The 18,954-nt window shown below is 48.6% G+C and overlaps 1 protein-coding gene across 3 annotated transcripts in view; it reads left to right on the top strand.

Annotated features, from left to right (window-relative positions):
* Positions 1 to 18,954, top strand: part of srbd1 (S1 RNA binding domain 1) — a 46,745-nt gene that overhangs the window by 6,796 nt on the left and 20,995 nt on the right. For all 3 annotated transcript variants that reach the window (XM_076974926.1, XM_076974925.1, XM_076974927.1), the window contains exons 9-15: positions 1,499 to 1,602; positions 2,082 to 2,189; positions 2,267 to 2,424; positions 3,631 to 3,721; positions 3,849 to 3,956; positions 11,782 to 11,873; positions 15,633 to 15,715. In XM_076974926.1, coding sequence (XP_076831041.1) covers positions 1,499 to 1,602; positions 2,082 to 2,189; positions 2,267 to 2,424; positions 3,631 to 3,721; positions 3,849 to 3,956; positions 11,782 to 11,873; positions 15,633 to 15,715 — 744 coding nt within the window. The remainder of the gene's footprint in view (positions 1 to 1,498; positions 1,603 to 2,081; positions 2,190 to 2,266; positions 2,425 to 3,630; positions 3,722 to 3,848; positions 3,957 to 11,781; positions 11,874 to 15,632; positions 15,716 to 18,954) is intronic.

The following is an 18,954-nucleotide window of genomic DNA, read 5'->3' as shown; positions in this document are numbered from 1 at the left end:
CTCATACTTTTCCAATTATAATTTCATTATTATTAAAGAACATGATATGCTGAATATTCAACCTTTTTTCCTGCTCAACTGCACTAAAATTCCATACTGTGGTCTGTCTGTCTGGAGACTGCGTTTAGTGTTTTACGCAATGGACAACAATCTGAATCTGAATCTGAAGTTTTAGTCTTCCAGAGAAACGTGTACTATACTGTTCTTTTTTCAGTCTTCTTTATTTTGTAAAATACCCCAGAGATCTTTAGTTAAAATTATTTCACCTCCTCTTAATGTGTTATTGTGGTAACTCTGTCTTTCCTGAAACGTAATTGAAGTGAATGGACACTCTGAGATGCTTTTACACTGGGAACTGACAGCAGTTCGTTGGCACTGGACACGTGTGTATAACACGGGATCCGTGAACTCAGCAGTAATATTCCTGAGCGTGTGGCCGAGTCCTCATGAAAGGCCGTGTTCATGCTTCACTTCGGTTGGGAGAGTCTGGTGTGTGTTTTGCGGCTGTGGCCAGTCCTGAAGAGAACGCGGGTCCATGTGCACTCCTACAAGCTGGAATGCTTTTCTAGACGTTTTCTAGAGTTTTAACAGTGCCCACAATTGCACCTCAGCGCTCTGCTCTATAACTTTGTGGTCTGCCACTTAAGGGCTAGGTGCTGTGCCCTCTGAACGACAACAATACCACTCACACTGGACCGTGGAATAGCGAAGACGTTGTTGCAACGGACATGTCCTAGTACAGTACCATGCTGAATGAAACACCTGAATTCAGTTGGAGATGTTTTAGCGATGAGATGTGTCCTGATTTCTAGAGCAGAATGTATATAAATGTTGCCGGCCAGTATGTGTTGTACTCTGTGAAGTTCGTGAGAGAAATCTTAGATGTCTTCATGCAAAACTTGAAATGTGACGAACCCCACATGACAAAACGGCTACCTCGCGGGGATGAAATGCCAAAATACAGAAGTCCGATTTTCATCATTTTTCTGGGTGCATTAATTCACGCCCTGATCAGGCATCAGGCCATTGGCTGTTTTGTAATGTGAAGGGTGTGTCGCCTTCTCGGTCGTGTGTGTGTGTGTGTGTGTGTGTGTGTGTGTGTGTGTGTGTGTGTGTGTGTGTGTGTGTGTGTGTGTGTGTGTGTTTGCGCCAGCGTGGCATTTGTCAGTTTTGCTTTTCTGCTTCAGGTCCAGATTGATGGTTCTTTGCTTTTTTTTTCCCGCCTACAGAAGGTTTTCCTCTGAAAAGGTCAGACACTTAAAACTATTTGCTTAACAGCGTGTCACTTCCTGTTACACCAGCAGCTGGGAGAGACAGCGAGGCAGGTGGCTTGTCCTGCCCTGCACGCCACTGCCCTCGCGGGCGGGGCTCACGCGGGCGGGGCTCACGCGGGCGGGGCTCACGCGGGCCGGGCTCACGCGGGCCGGGCTCACGCGGGCGGGGGGCCACCCGTCAGGCCTCGTGTGGAGCGTCTCTACAGCTCACCTTCTTGTTACAGACACTGGCCATTAACCGAGGGGAGAATCTGAAGATCCTGACGGTGAAGGTTAACATCCCCGACTGGGTGAAGACCGACTTCTGTAGGTGGTGTGTCAACGTCAGGTTAGCTCCTCCACCCTGCCAGTATACACACATACACACTCACACATACATACACACACACACACACACACACACACATACATAAACACACACACTCACTCACATGCACACTCACTCATACATGCACACACACACACACACACACGCATACACACAAATAAACTTCACTGTAAAACTCATTTTGACATTTTTGAAAATTTGACTTTTTGACCTTATTTTGTGAAAGTTTTTGTGATCACATATAAAGCAAATACTATAAAATACATATAAAGTAAAACACGTAGTGCTATAACGTGTCTTTACAGATGTACCCTGTAGTTAATAAGATCTAGAAAACTGCATGCCATTCTGGGAGAATTGTGGACCTGAATTATTTTAAATGCAAGAGCATATTTTCTTTATTGTTAGAATAAAAGTGTGTGTGTGTGTGTGTGTGTGTGTGTGTGTGTGTGTGTGTGTGTGTGTGTGTGTGTGTGTAGGTGGAGGCCGAAGGGTTATGCGCAGCCAGACCTGATGAATGTGTTAAAGGCGGCGGTGGAGGACTCCTACAAGAGGCTCCTGGTGCCTCTGCTCAGCAGGGCCTACAGGTGAGACGTCACACAGGCGTACGTGTGGGTTTGAAGAACATGCCTCTCAAAATACGTCCTGCCCTCCTGTGTCTCAGGACCAAGCTGAGCAGCAGTGCGGAGAAGGAGTCCGTGGCTATGTTTGTGCGTAACCTACGCCAGCGTCTGCTGATGTGTCCGGTACGGGGCCGCGTCCTCATGGGGGTCGACCCAGGCTTCCGGCACGGGTGCAAACTGGCCATCCTGTCTCCCACTGGTAAGAGCTCCGCACCCAGCTGATCTCTGCGTTCCCAAAATGCACATGGCATTGCTCCTGAGGACAGAGACACGCCGACCCGACTTTCAGCTGCCGGACGGCGTCGGTCTGTTTGAAGGTGTTGGGGACTGACCCCAGGTTACGCAGTGTAACCTCAATATATGTGTTATAAGTATACACCTTTGGGAAGCAGTGTTTATTTTGAGTACCTCACACAAGCGCAGAGCATAAATACAGACAGGTGAAAGCAGGCAGCAACCAGCGGGTTGGACGTGTTGTTAGCGTTACAGGTGTAGTGTGAACGGAGAAGAAACTTTCTCTCCCTTTTAAAATCTGGAACTGTGTATATATTTAAAATCTTCCTTTTCAAAGAAACGGGACTAGCTGAAAGTTCTGGCTTTAATACAGTACGGTACACAATAATATGCGTATAATAAGGTAAACGGTTTCTTTATTCAAGGGTAAAAAACGTTTACTTTTTTTGTCTTCGTAGACAAATGCTGTAGAGGTCTATAGATTATGATCTCACATGAGCTGTTTATTTGAAAGTAAATATAATTTTATTGCCATTAATACTCATCAGTTTTAAAAACTAAATTTAAGATTTAAGCCTGAGTTTATTAAAGTAAAAAGACAGGTAAGAGGTTTCCTCTGTGTGCTATCTGAGGGGGGGCGGGGGGGGGATGCCCGTTGTGCCCGCTGTGCCCGCTGTGTGGGCAGACCTCCACAGACCTCTACACGGCCATCTCCTGTGCCCTCCTCACAGGGGGCTGATCGGCCTGTCGGGTGGCGTTGCTGTGCTTTGGCCTCTGCCCTTTAGCACCACCACGTCTACATCTACACACACACACACATGTCTACACACCCCCTGCACACGTGTGTGTGTGTGTGTGTGTGTTGCAGACTCAGCTTGACTGTGATAGGTTGGTGGGTGTGTGGTCAGACGACCTTCTGTTCTTCAGAGGTGTCCAGCAGGATCAGTCCGCTGCTTCCCAGCTCACAGCGTGGTCTCCTGAAGGGGGGGGGGGGGGGGTGTCGGTGTGTGGAAGAGCTGGATGAGAATTAGAAAACGATTGAGGAGTTGAAACGCGGTGATGTTTTTATCTGTTAATGTGCACGTTGCTGTGACACGACTGGTGCTTGTTTCTCTCCCACTAATGTTCATTACACAGACATGACCTCCTTTCTCTTTGGGTCTCTTTGCAGGTCAGATTCTCCACACAGATGTGGTACACTTGCACGGCTCAGCCAGGAACAGAGAAGCTGACAAATTGCGCCACCTCATGCTTCAACATAGGTACTGCCATTTCTATTAATTCATCTTCCATGGAACATGTTTCTCTGCTTTGTCTCTGTACACATATTTAAGTTTTTTGTTCAGTTTTTTTCACTTTTTTCCCTGTAATGTACCTTTTCCCTCTCAGCTGCCAGACCGTGGTCATAGGGAACGGGACTGCGTGCCGGGAGACTGAAGCCTTCTTCGCCGACCTCATCAAACACGGTTTCTTCAGGCCTTTGGACGTTTCCTACTGGTAAGGCTGGAAAAGTTCTGTGTGCGCTTCTTAAACAGTGACCCGATGTCCGTTTGGTTTGGTGTGTCAGAAGAGGGCTGGTACAGGAGGCCTGTCCTTATTTACTGAGTAAAATTGCTCAGTTTGAATTTAATTCATGTTCGTATTAGAGCTTATGCAATTATAGCATGAACTTTGGAAGTTATGTGTAATCAATACACTCTTGAGAGGTGAGAAAATAGCAACTGTGAAATGAGGGGTAGGGATAAAATGAAGTCACTCTTGGAGTGTGCGGGTCCCCCTTGGAGTGTGCGGGTCACCCTTGGAGTGTGCGGGTCCCCCTTGGAGTGTGCGGGTCCCCCTTGGAGTGTGCGGGTCACCCTTGGAGTGTGCGGGTCCCCCTTGGAGTGTGCGGGTCCCCCTTGGAGTGTGCGGGTCCCCCTTGGAGTGTGCGGGTCACCCTTGGAGTGTGAGGGTCCCCCTTGGAGTGTGCGGGTCCCCCTTGGAGTGTGCGGGTCCCCCTTGGAGTGTGAGGGTCCCCCTTGGAGTGTGCGGGTCACCCTTGGAGTGTGCGGGTCCCCCTTGGAGTGTGCGGGTCCCTGTGGGGTTTCAATGGTATCTGGACCTTGTTGACTGCCTCTAATTAAAAACAAATATTCTCACTGTTCTTCAAACCAAACTGATCCAACGTGTTCTCGTCCAACTCAAATAGGAACTAGATCTGGGGTCGTCCCTTTCTCCATCTAGCAGGACCTGTTTGTTGACGTTTGGCGGGGACTGGAGGCGAGCCCAGAGCCGCAGTGAAGTGGGCCGTTTATGCAGCGTGGCTATGGTGGTTCTTCAGTGTAGCTCTTCTCATCCCCGAGTGCGGCTCGCGCGGGCTGCCAGGTTCACCTCAGTCACACTCGCACGGTGTCTCTCCACCGACATTCTGAGCCGTTTCAGCTCTCGTTCTAAAATGGAAGTGGAAGATTTGAGATCTCCACATGAGTGCTGGAGTTCCTGACGGGCGACGGGTGCCACGTTTGCGGTGCTGGTGTTACAGCTGAGTGTTACAGACAGCAAAGGAGTGGTCGGTCCAAATCATAGAGATTGAATTTCTTATTTCAGCACCTTGTCCTGATATTTAAGGGTGCTGCTGTTTCAGCGTCAGAGTTGAGGTCTGGGAGACCAAACATCTGGTTTTGCAGTATCTGAAATCTAAATTTCAATAAACGTACTTTCTCAGTGCGGTATCTTGTGTTGAGGAACTCTGAATGATGCGTTTGTAAAAAGTCATGAGTTTGCCTTTTCTGACATCTTTATTCAGAAGAGCGATGCTTCGTTCTGAGGTTTCGCTGCATGGCTATGGATTTATTTCTTTCCTTGTATTTTTCTTTCTTAATGTTCGTTCATCAGAAAGTGGTTAGTGTAGCGTTTGCCCAGCTGACGAGACACGCGTCTCCATCTGCTTGGCCTTTTTGAAGTTCATCCAGCGTTCTGGGTTCCCAGAGGTCTGAAGTAAACACATCCCCACTGGAAACTGCTCAGTCCATGTATCAAGGTCAAGCAGCCAGTTATCAACGTCATTAATATTGCACAATGAACTGCTTTGTTGATTTTCCACAATAACATATCACTGCCTCTAACCAGCTGATTTCAACATTAGACGATCTACTGCAGGAGATTCGTGAGCATAGCATGAGAATTGCCAACTATTGGTCAGTTCTGACCTGATTAATTGTCTGTCCTGACCTGATTTGTCTCAAGTCTCACTTTTCTTCAGGGATCAGCCATTGCAGTCAAGCGTCTCTGCCGTATTGCTTTTGCAGACGTTTGCTCTGAGTTCTCTAATCTGGACAAACACGTGGTCCGAACATATTTAGGACAGTGTTTCCTCCATTTAAAGGAACTTTCCCCCCCACTTTGTGCAACTGGACTAAACTGCTGGGTTCATTCACACCGTCTGCTTTGCTTCTCCCCCACACCACCCTCCTGCTAGCTCCGCCCCCCTCCACTCCCCGCCCCACCCCCCCCTGTCCCTGCCCCACCCCCCACCGCTCCCCCGTGTCCCTGCATGCCCCCCCCCCTGGGCTGGGGGGAGCACACTCACACACCCTCCACTGTCCCTACTAAAGGGGAATTTTGCCATTACTTAATACACATCCACTGGCATTATTGCTCATGCTCTCAAAACATTTTTAGATACAAACGTTTCTTGCCTTGATTCTTTAGGCTCACGTTTGATATGGAGTTCCTGTTATTGTAGCTCCAGTGAACTGACATCGCAGCCTGTCTGTGTGTGAGCACCATCGCTTAACGCATCAGAGAAGCATTAACATTGAATGTAAAGTTCCTGGCTAGGATTGAGTTCACACAGTAACGACAAAATAATCCACTTACTGTTGGTCCCCTTCAGTTTCTGTTTCTATCTTTGTATAGCCTAGATGTGGAGATAAATCTTAAATCAGTCTAGGAGCAAGGAGCAATTTCAGACCTTGTCTTTCACTATTGCAAAAATCTAGGGACTCTTTGAACATGGACCTCATCTGTGCTGGGACAACCGATACAACAGAACAGTGCCAAAGGTCCAGCCCTTCATGGTGTCTTGAGAAGGTCCAGCCCTTCATGGTGTCTCGAGAAGGTCCAGCCCTTCATGGTGTTTCGGGAAGGTCCAGCCCTTCATGGTGTCTCGAGAAGGTCCAGCCCTTCATGGTGTCTTGAGAAGGTCCAGCCCTTCATGGTGTCTTGAGAAGGTCCAGCCCTTCATGGTGTCTCGAGCCGGTCCAGCGCCCGTCCTGTCTGTAACTGCGACTGGTTTATGGCTTCAAACCAGCTTCACACTGCATATTTCCATATTCATATATTACTTGATTCTAAGGCAAATGAGAACCCAAGACATTAATAGTTTCCATATGAATATTCAAATGCCACTTTTGTGCCAAAAAATACAAAATAACATTTGGATTGTGTACTGTATTCTTTTGCAGGGTTTTTTTGCAGGAGTTCCTACACTTTTCTCGTATAAACCCGTATAAGCCCGTAGAAACCGAACCATTTGTACCTTCCTATGGCATAGGTGTTTTGTGGCGCCCTCCTGTGGCCAGGCTCTTAACACCAGCTCTCCTCTTTTCTGGAGACACCTTTAGAGCTGTTTGTGTGGAAAGATATCAGACATTAATTGCATAAAATATCATCAGAGGTTTCCATGTTTACAGTAGGATCTATTGTTTTTATTACCAAGATACGACACGTGTCTGTGCATGTTGTTCATTTTTAACGAACTTTTAACTTTCACGAATGCCTCCTCATAGCAATGTTTAGTCTGTTTAGAGATGGTTGCATAGATGCGTCCGATCACGTGAAACTACACCAGTTTTAGATGTGGAGAATGAGCAGTGGTAGTCTAGTAGTAAAGACCCTCTTGTTTGTAGAGAAACATTCAGCTATTGTCTTTGAAATGTGTCCTACATGTTTACTGTGTGGTGGACCGTATGAATTGGGTTTTTTGCACTATGACCAGACTAGATTTGCACTGTGGACAGACTAGTTGTCAGCATAGTAGTCGGGGGGTTTTTTCATCTCATGGAGAAATGACGAATGTATTTTTTAGTGGACGTTTTATAGTATCCAGATTCCCGAGCTGTCGTACTGGTCAGTACAGCAGTAGTTCTTTAGTCATTCCCCATTGTTACAGAATGAAAGTGTTTCATAAGAAAGCGTCGGTGTGGTTGAGCTACTGTGTTCAGTGCTCCTGAGGGTAGAGGTGACGTGTTTCCTCCCTAACGAGAGACCCGGCAGTGATGGCCCCAGCCGGTCACCTCCACCTGCCTGTCGGGCCACTGGTCCTGGTACAGTCGGCTTTGACAGCCACGTAGGTGGAGGACGGCACACAATGACTACACCGTTACCCCAGGGCCTGTCCTGACACCAGCCGGCCCCTCAGTGACCGTTAGCCTCAGTTACCGTGGTGATGAGGAGGCAGAAGGTGGAGGCGGTACTCTCCAGCGCCCCCTATCTGGTTCGGCCCAGTCTGACGCATCATAACTCCTTCCTGTCTCTTTTGTGTAAGATCTCGTAAACTTAAAAAAAAACAACAACCTGAATATCAGTACTGGCGTTAGTGTCACCATCACGTGTTCTGGTGTTAATGATGCGGTTTGTGTTTGGTGCAGTCGTTTTATTCACTTTGTCTTTCGCTCTAGTCTAAAGGTACATAACGTTGGTACGTAACGTATGTAATGTTGGTATGTAACGTCGGTACGTAACGTCGGTACGTAACGTCGGTACATAACGTCGGTACATAACGTCGGTACGTAACGTCGGTACATAATGTCCTTGCATGCTGCTCTGCTCCCGCTGAAATGAGATCATTCTTGGCTGCAGGGCTCTGGATGACCAACATTTGGCATCAAGGGGATTTGTCCCTAGAACTGTGGAGGATTCTGGGTAGGGTGATTAGGACGGTGAGGGATGGGGCGTAATTAGAGTCTCATTCCTGGAGGAAAAGTGGGAGTTGGTCTGAATCATAAAGGACAGCCAAGTTCAGAGGTTCCTCAAAGAACTGGCTTGAGCCAGTTCATTTCTTCAGACTTCTCCTTCAGTATTTTGCTTCAGTATTTTCTTTTTTATTATTTCTGTCAAAAAACTTTATTTATTTAAGCAATAGTTACTCTAGCGCCACTTTTAAAGCAGCATCAGTTGGTAGTTTTAATTGAAGGGGTTTCGTGCTGAATGAGAGGGTTCCACCCGCACCGAGGTGAGAGTCTTGCTCACTCTGCTGTGGACTCGTCCTCACTCATGGGATTGAACTGGCATTTCCCTTCAACTTCTCAGCGCCTGAAACCGAGATGCCAAATCCCCGTTTGTCATTTTCCATCTAATGTGCTCTTGTGATGTCATAATGGCTCGACGCGCTCCCCACCAATTACAGCTTCACTCAGCTGCACGTTTCACGCCCCATTTGCTCTTGGTGGTTTGGATTTGGAGTTTATTGCCTTTGGAGGAGTAAAGAAAGTGAAGGATTGAGAAGCATAAAAACCTCAGCGTCACATCTACTGGAGCTGGAACCTCTGTGAACGTGATGTTCAGCACTCTGAAGTACTTACAGCCAAGAATTATTTGAAGACCAAATGTTGTATCACCCCTCATCCATAAATTAAGTTCTTCAGTTTTGTCGGGGGGGGGGGGGGGGGGGGGGGGGCGGAGCGGTGTGGTAGGGGCGGGGCATTATCAGCCTGCCTATCATACTCATAGGCAGTTAATGACGATCACCGTGAGTGCACACACAATGCAGGGAAGCATACTTTAGCCTCAGGGGTTCATACTCTACTCCAGCTGTGTGAGTGTGAGTGTGAGTGTGTGTGTGTGTGGGGTGTGAGTCTGACCAGCCCGGACACCTGCCATTTGGGCTCTGGTTGTGGTGAGATGTTTTCAGAAGGTGCCCAGATGTCTCACCATCCATGTCCAGACTAGGAGAGTCCTGTAGTTCATGTAGTCCATCCCTCCCTGTGTTTGTGACTATGTCCACCTACAGTACACGAGTAACAGCAGGCGTTAGTAGAACCATGTGTTCTTACGGAGACACATTTTCACAACACCATTGTTGTTGTCCTTGGTCAAACAGAATGAGTTAAAAACAAAAAGCAAAAGAAATCTTTCACAGAGCTTATGTCATTTCAGGACAGTACAATGGTCTAAAAGTTCAAAGTTCCAAAATTCTTACAGATTACTAAGATTGCCAAGATCTACCCTCTCAGACCACAGGTTTACTTTTACTTAAGTTAATCTGTACTGCTGTAAAAAACCTTAGTTAGACATCTGGCGTTCCTGTCAGGAAAATACGGCTGGAGTCGGCTCTGAATTAGCCTACATGCTCGTAAGAGCCCTGAGGCTAAAGCTCCAGTTAACCTCTTGGCTTTTGAGCTTAGCAGGTTTCTTTTTGGGTCCCAGTGCCACGTACTTAAAAGGAATGTTTAAATACATGTCTCATTGAAGGAAATGGTGATGAAAATGTACAGATGAGTGTTTTGTGTTGGCTGAATTTGACAATCTAAGGTCCTGCCAGTGGGTGATTTTTTACTCTCATACTTGTGGTTCATATTAATTTCAGTGTATGTTACTGAACATTTCACAGTAGTTAATTGGTAATATGCATTATAGGCTACGAGCATTTTGGTAGTAATTTAATAATAAAAATGTGCATTGTAAGCTATTATATAAATCTAATGTTTATACAATAGCCAGAAGCTGGAGTTAGAATGCGAGGTTTGAGCGGGGTTTGAGTGAGATTTGAGCGAGATTTGAGTGATTCTTTAGGTCTCATTCTGCTTGTCAGTACTCCAGTCCTAAACTTCTACAGTCTTTCTGTTGCTATGTTACAGTTAGGGATTTGTAAAGTCATTTTATGTTGTCAGGCTCATATCATTTGTACCTGCGTTCTTCATAAGTATTAAACACACACTTGTTCCAGTACTGTAATTGTACTCACAGATGTGATGTGAGGGCCTTGACTTTGCCTGGGGTCAGTGGGGGGATGTGAGTGACTGTCGGACCTAAAGGCTTGTGCATCCACGGGGGCGGGGTGTGCTGTGTGGGGGGCGGGGTTTCACATCTCTGACCGCATGTCTTTCAGCCCTGTTTTGTAGCCCGGGCACAGACAACCTTCTGCTCGCTGCCATGACGATGCCCTCCCCCTCAGTACAGTGTTTCGTATCCATGGCGGCATCGTCGAGTGTTATTTCCCAGCTGACCCGGCGGCCATGCTAATTAATTCAGACATGATAGGCGTCAGCACTGTGGCTCTGTGCCGTCTCCTTGTCTTTCTCCTCTGTGGGTCGGTCTCCTGACCCCAGGAGGAACATCTCCTCCGGGTCCAGACACTCACAGTCCACCCAGAGCAGCCTGTGTTCACATATCACGTAATGGAGGGGGAGTACGTGTGTGAAGAGGTGACAGGGAGTGTGTGAAGAGGTGAGAGCCTTTTGCAGTGTGTGTTATATTGTGTGTTTGAGCCCCATTTCAAGCTCTCACATGAATGTTTGCCTCGTGTAGAACACTGTGTCTGCAGCTGTGTTTGGGCTTTATGATTTCTGTATATCTGGTAATGAGAAGTCTTTTATCTTAGTTATTTATACCTGTGTCCCATTTTGTGTGTGTGTCTTCATCTAAAAGTCCTGCTGTCTCTGCAGAGTCTAGTTAGTGTGAGGTAGTGTAAGCGCGTGTAATACATTATGTTCACTAGATGGCAGTATTGGCTCAATAATTGTAACACGGCTCCTGCTGTTGGAGGAAGGTCTTAACAAGAACTGTTGGCTGGGTCCATATGTAGTAAGGACCTCCATACTGGAGACCATCGCTAGCCAGAAACCATCAGGGTGCAAACAAAACATTGTATGAAGTTTATTGGCATTTTTCTGAATTTTACAGAAAAAAAACTTAAATTCCTAAAATCACCTGATATCACTGTTGTTTGCCCTCTCTGCTCAGACGGGTCGGGTCTGAGATCCTCTCTGCTGCTCTGACTTCCTGGCTTTTGATGGCCAGTAAAAACAGGGACTTGTGAAGTTTGTGGATATTGGTGTGTCCTCCATGTGTTACTCTGGATTCTCTCAGTGCTGGGATTGAGCATCTCACAGTGTTGCTATCAGACACCAGTGTCTCTGTGGAGATGTTTAACCCTAGACTCTTGGTCCATGGGTAAACAGACCTGTTCACGACCCCTCCCTCTGTCTGCACACATTTTAGATTTACCATCATTGTGATTATCAGTAGATTCTGGGAAGATTGAATGTAGTATTTACATGTTTTGGGGTTGATCTTTTGTTCACAGTTTATTGAAGTGAGTTCCTGTCTGCTTGATTTTCAGCATCACCAGTGAAGCGGGAGCTTCAATCTACAGTGTGAGCTCAGAGGCAGTGAAAGAAATGCCCGACCTGGACCCTAACCTACGCAGCGCAGGTAACTCACCGTAGACCTCTGAACAACCCAGAAACCTCACATCACAGCTACCAAACGTCACTAATCACCCTAGAATCACTGCAGTCACTGTACCGGTGACATTAATATTAATTAACAATATAAAAAATGTAAGGGTTCAAAATTAAGGGTCTGGTCAGCTCATGCTTGTTTGTTTATTGAATTGTTTTGTTAAAGCCAGATACAACTCCACAAAGTATAACCCAATGAAGTCTGTGCTTTCTAGCTGACAAAGATTTACGGACTCGTATATTTCAACCTGGTTCCAGGTTTAAGAGGTTCCCCTCTGTGCTGGGGCTGTAACTCATTCTTCGCTGTAAGTTGCCTTTCAGAATGAAAGATATGTGTGGTGGAGCAGCCCAAAGCCCGTATCTCTAGTGAGGACTGGTCCAGTGCTGGTCCTGTGGTCAGGAACATGCCATCTCTCTCTTTCCAACTCCACCACTACTCCGCTACGATTCACTACTGGTCCAGTCTTGTCTGCTCTGCCTCACACTGATTTCATGCATGTTGCCTCTAGACCACATCATTACATCATATTTGTTTTAAGATCAACAACGTACGCCGTGATTCAGCAGTGACTGGCCAGGCTGAGTTTCACTTTTGAATTAGCTGAACAGAAGGTGAACACTGAGCATTATTTACACACGGTTGCTGTTGTGAGATCCTGCCAGATCTGTACAAACCATTACGCCCGTGTGGAGTTGGCCTCCTGCTCTCGGTGAGTCTCGGACCACACAAACACTCCACAATCCCAAACACAAAAAGTGCCTTAGAAAAGTCTGGAAATGGCTCATGTGCTCTAAAAAACAGGATCTGAGAATTATTCCAGACTTCCTCTATAAAAGCAATAAATCAGTGTGAGATTTATCGTAAATTTCCTTCTGGTCAAGTGCAGCAGCAAACTGGGGAGCTATATTTATCTGTGTGTGTGCGTGTGCGTGTGAGATGTTGTTTTTATACTAGTAGTTCCTTTATGTTGAACTGAATGATTATGAAGTTAGAAAACCTCCTTAACACTTGATTCTTTCATTATATTTATATCTTACTATCTGACTCCTTCTCTTGCTCTTCCCTGAATGAAGGGTTGAGATCATAAATGTGAACCTAGACTCCACGCCCCTCACCGTGCACGCCCCTCGCCGTGCACGCCCCTCGCCGTGCACGCCCCTCGCCGTGCACGCCCCTCGCCGTGCACGCCCCTCGCCGTCCACGCCCCTCACCATGCACGCCCCTCACCATGCACGCCCCTCGCCGTGCACGCCCCTCGCCGTGCACGCCCCTCGCCGTGCACGCCCCTCGCCGTCCACGCCCCTCACCGTGCACGCCCCTCACCGTGCACGCCCCTCGCCGTGCACGCCCCTCGCCGTGCACGCCCCTCACCATGCACACCCCTCACCGTGCACGCCCCTCGCCGTGCACGCCCCTCACCGTGCACGCCCCTGCCCCTCACCAGGCTCAGTCATTCTTGTCTGTGAATCCTGGTGTCTGTGGTGTCTGTGACCTTTAAAGTGTAGCTCAGCCTCAAATGCCAGTGTTGCTAACAAAGCGAGTTTAACCTGTTTGTGTGAGCTCCATGGCGGGCTCAGTCACAGCTGGTCCCTGAACCCGCTGGTGTGTTCAGTAGATCCGTGTGATGGTTGTACACACTAACACCAGTCCTCGTCTGCTCTCTCCAGCACTGGATTTAGCAGACTGCCGTGTGCTGGATGTCTAAGTGGTGTTTTGAATGGTCTCAGCACGCCAGATAATGTCCAGGTTCAGATGTGGCCGCCAGCACGTGTGAGCGGAGAAGAGTGTTGGTGGGTGTCGGCCAGGCAGGTAGCCCGTGCGTAAGGGCTGCTTGGCTGGGTGTGGTGGAGACCGTGAGTGGGTGATTGTGGGCGGAGGGAGGTGGTGGAGGTGGTGGGGGTGGTGGAGGTGGTGGGGGGAAGATTGCCATGCCTCACTCTCTGCACTGACCTCAGTGGGAGGCTGCTGCCTGCAATAATATTTGCGCAGGGATGGAGTTTCAACACAGGCCTTGTACAACACGTACAAAAGCATCGCTCCCCTCTCACGCTCTCCGCCATGGGGACCGTGTTTGCTGTCAGGCAGGGTGAGACCATCTCGTCCCTGTCATGATTGCTCTCAGGGTTATTCAGGCAGGCCTGTCTGTCTGAGCTCCTGTCTGTCTGAGCTCCTGTCTGTTTCTCTTCCTTCTCACTCACATTTCTGCACCTCCAATCAAATCTCATTTGAACGTTTTGTCCTTCGGTCGTGCTCAGTTACACGTTAATCCCTCTGCTGACCTGCACCACTAAACAGAAGTAGAGAAACAAGCGCTACTCCTCCCACACCTCTGATATCTTTGGCCTCCGGGCAGACAGCACTGCCAGTGACTTGTCAGATTTTATTTCTTCTGAAATGAGCTTTTATTTTGCTAAATTTAATTTTTATTCGGCACGGCTTAATCAGACTCATAAACCATTGCTCCTGTCTTTACCTGGCTCTGTGATGCTAAACGAACCTCAAAAAGAGAACTCAAGAAGTGTGTTTGCATCTGTAGTCTGTATGTTTGAAGATAAGTCTCTCTCTCTCTCGCTCTCTCACTCTAATGTGTTTGGTTTGGGGCATGTGATGGTATATTCATCTGTGGCTACGGCTGTTAAATGATCCTGTCATGTGTTCGCACTTAAACATCATTGCATGTTTGTTGATTTTTCTTTTCCAGCCACTCGGCCAAGAGCCTAACTGAAAGGCCTTTAAACAGTTCAAATGCCGTTTTGTTACATTAGGATTGCAGTAAAACTGCACGGCAGCGAATGTGATGAATGTGGTGGTGCTGTAATTGATTTGAGCTGGTCAGCAGTATCTCCATCAACAGGGCCGTGCTCATTTCTCCACTTCCTGGTGCCTTGAAGCCACTTCGTGTGGTTCTTTATTTAAATTAGCATTTCACACCCCACCTTTTTATTTCATCTCTTCATTTCTTTTTCAGTCTGGCATCTTATATTCATTGCAACAACAGACATTTATTTTTAGATTCTTGACTTTATTATTATGTATGTAGTCACAGATATTGGTTCTCCATATTGCTGGATAGTGCGTGTATTAATGGGGGGGGGGGGGGGGGGGGGCTCTAATGACTCTGTAATTGGTTCTCATCTGCGAGGTTTGTTAGTGTAATTAATGAACCCGTGTGGAGTTTGCAGCACCTAGAACAACGCTTGTTTAGCGCCCATTTGCATAAATAATCTATGATTAATCAGATCTGATGGCTCGTTAAAGGACTCGTTTTGCAGATCCCCCGAGATGCTGAATCCCTCTCGGTGGTTTGTCACCGTCTGGCTCCTGTACGCTCCTGTACGCGGGGAGCAGCTCTTTAACGCTCCTGTACGCTCCTGTATGCTCCTGTACGCGGGGAGCGGCTCTTTAACGCTCCTGTACGCGGGGAGCGGCTCTTTAACGCTCCTGTACGCTCCTGTACACTCCTGTACGCGGGGAGCGGCTCTTTAACGCTCCTGTACGCTCCTGTACGCGGGGAGCAGCTCTTTAACGCTCCTGTACGCTCCTGTACGCGGGGAGCGGCTCTTTAACGCTCCTGTACGCGGGGAGCAGCTCTTTAACGCTCCTGTACGCGGGGAGCAGCTCTTTAACGCTCCTGTACGCTCCTGTACGCGGGGAGCGGCTCTTTAACGCTCCTGTACGCGGGGAGCAGCTCTTTAACGCTCTGCCTCTGTGACGTGTGTGTTCCTTCAGTGTCCATCGGAAGGCGTGTGCAGGACCCTCTGGCTGAGCTGGTGAAGATTGACCCCAAACACATCGGGATCGGTACCTACCAGGTGGGTCACATGACACCCACGATCATGGTCACACAACAGGGTTGGGCTCAAGCCGTGGTTTGAAGAGTGTACACCTACACGTGTGTATACATGAAGGGTGTGTGTATTTATGAAAAGTGTGTGTCTATACATAAAAGGTGTGTGTCTATACATGAATAGTGCTTCTACACAAACAATGTAACGTCATGTTAATTAACTTTACCTAATGAATGGATGTAGATAATTATTTGTACATCATAACGATTCTTCACATACCCTTCATTCCATTTGCACATACAAGGTTTTTTAATGATCTCAGTACGGTAGGTCTAGCGTTCAGGCACAGAAACGGTCAGTGGTTGAGAATGTAGTCAGCCATTGTTGTCTTCACGATGGTGCGTTTGGCACGACTTCGAAACTCCTCAAATCTAGAGAATAATCCCAGGCATTTTACCATCTGTCCAGCCCTGGCTCGTATCTGAGCTTTGAGTAATGGCCTCTATAAACAGGAGTCAGCTGGACCGCTGAGGTAATCCTGTACCCTGTCTGTTTGCTTTTTCTGTATCGTATTAAGAGTAATCCATTTTTCTGACACGATTAATTGAATTACGTTTGCCGGTAGCATGGTTTGTTGACTGGAGCTGGATGGGCCGGTATCCACCCATCCATTTCTCTGGGTGCTGCTTCCACAGAGCTGTCCTGTCTCTCTCTCTCTCTCTCTCTCTCTCTCTCTCTCTCTCTCTCTCTCTCTCTCTCTCTCTCTCTCTCTCTCTCTCTCTCTCTCTCTCCCTTTGTTCCTCTGAGTCTTTTATTACAAAACACAGCCTTCAACTCTGGAGGACCTCCTGGCAAAATAAATGCAGATTAGTTCGCTGCAGAAACAGTTTGTTGTTCTAAGGCTGGCGATTCAGAGGGAGAAAAATGTGTGTGTGTGTGTGTGTGTGTGTGTGTGCACAGTCTCTGAGCTTGGTGTGTGTGTGTGTGTGTGTGTGTGTGTGTGCAGTCTCTGAGCATGTAGTGTGTGTGTGTGTGTGTGTGTGTGTGTGTGTGTGTGTGTGTGTTGTATTTGAGTTCTTTTGCGATGGAAAACATACTAAGAATCTCTGAGTGAATGAAGGAAACGGAAACTGAGAGCTTTTGAAATGCATCAGAGGCCCAGGAGCTCAGCAGGGACTGGAGGGGCCGTCAGCAGCTGTGCTCCCGTGTCTTATGCCCCCGTGTGTCTTATGCCCCCGTGTGTCTTATGCCCCCGTGTGTCTTATGCCCCCGTGTGTCTTATGCCCCCGTGTGTCTTATGCCCCCGTGTGTCTTATGCCCCCGTGTGTCTTATGCCCCCCTGTGTCTTATGCCCCCCGTGTGTCTTATGCCCCCGTGTGTCTTATGCCCCCGTGTGTCTTATGCCCCCGTGTGTCTTATACCCCCGTGTGTCTTATGCCCCCGTGTGTCTTATACCCCCGTGTGTCTTATGCCCCCGTGTGTCTTATACCCCCGTGTGTCTTATGCCCCCGTGTGTCTTATACCCCCGTGTGTCTTATACCCCCGTGTGTCTTATACCCCCGTGTGTCTTATGCCCCCGTGTGTCTTATACCCCCGTGTGTCTTATACCCCCGTGTGTCTTATGCCCCCGTGTGTCTTATGCCCCCGTGTGTCTTATGCCCCCGTGTGTCTTATGCCCCCCGTGTGTCTTATACCCCCGTGTGTCTTATGCCCCCCTGTGTCTTGTGCCCCCGTGTGTCTTATGCCCCCCTGTGTCTTATGCCCCCCGTGTGTCTTATACCCCCGTGTGTCTTATGCCCCCGTGTGTCTTATGCCCCCGTGTGTCTTATACCCCCGTGTGTCTTATACCCCCGTGTGTCTTATGCCCCCGTGTGTCTTATGCCCCCGTGTGTCTTATACCCCCGTGTGTCTTATGCCCCCGTGTGTCTTATACCCCCGTGTGTCTTATACCCCCGTGTGTCTTATGCCCCCGTGTGTCTTATGCCCCCGTGTGTCTTATGCCCCCGTGTGTCTTATGCCCCCCGTGTGTCTTATACCCCCGTGTGTCTTATGCCCCCCTGTGTCTTGTGCCCCCGTGTGTCTTATGCCCCCCTGTGTCTTATGCCCCCCGTGTGTCTTATACCCCCGTGTGTCTTATGCCCCCGTGTGTCTTATGCCCCCGTGTGTCTTATACCCCCGTGTGTCTTATACCCCCGTGTGTCTTATACCCCCGTGTGTCTTATGCCCCCGTGTGTCTTATACCCCCGTGTGTCTTATACCCCCGTGTGTCTTATGCCCCCGTGTGTCTTATGCCCCCGTGTGTCTTATGCCCCCGTGTGTCTTATGCCCCCCGTGTGTCTTATACCCCCGTGTGTCTTATGCCCCCCTGTGTCTTGTGCCCCCGTGTGTCTTATGCCCCCCTGTGTCTTATGCCCCCCGTGTGTCTTATACCCCCGTGTGTCTTATGCCCCCGTGTGTCTTATACCCCCGTGTGTCTTATGCCCCCCGTGTGTCTTATGCCCCCGTGTGTCTTATGCCCCCGTGTGTCTTATGCCCCCGTGTGTCTTATGCCCCCGTGTGTCTTATGCCCCCCGTGTGTCTTATACCCCCGTGTGTCTTATGCCCCCCTGTGTCTTGTGCCCCCGTGTGTCTTATGCCCCCCTGTGTCTTATGCCCCCCGTGTGTCTTATACCCCCGTGTGTCTTATGCCCCCGTGTGTCTTATGCCCCCGTGTGTCTTATACCCCCGTGTGTCTTATACCCCCGTGTGTCTTATGCCCCCGTGTGTCTTATACCCCCGTGTGTCTTATACCCCCGTGTGTCTTATGCCCCCGTGTGTCTTATGCCCCCGTGTGTCTTATACCCCCGTGTGTCTTATACCCCCGTGTGTCTTATGCCCCCGTGTGTCTTATGCCCCCGTGTGTCTTATGCCCCCGTGTGTCTTATGCCCCCGTGTGTCTTATACCCCCGTGTGTCTTATACCCCCGTGTGTCTTATGCCCCCGTGTGTCTTATGCCCCCGTGTGTCTTATGCCCCCGTGTGTCTTATGCCCCCCGTGTGTCTTATACCCCCGTGTGTCTTATGCCCCCCTGTGTCTTGTGCCCCCGTGTGTCTTATGCCCCCCGTGTGTCTTATACCCCCGTGTGTCTTATGCCCCCGTGTGTCTTATGCCCCCGTGTGTCTTATACCCCCGTGTGTCTTATACCCCCGTGTGTCTTATACCCCCGTGTGTCTTATGCCCCCGTGTGTCTTATACCCCCGTGTGTCTTATACCCCCGTGTGTCT

The sequence above is a fragment of the Brachyhypopomus gauderio genome, chromosome 15 (genome assembly GCF_052324685.1).
Source record: "Brachyhypopomus gauderio isolate BG-103 chromosome 15, BGAUD_0.2, whole genome shotgun sequence".
Lineage (NCBI taxonomy): Eukaryota > Metazoa > Chordata > Actinopteri > Gymnotiformes > Hypopomidae > Brachyhypopomus > Brachyhypopomus gauderio.
Note: the sequence above shows the minus strand (reverse complement) of the source record. Positions and strands in the feature narration are given on the sequence as shown.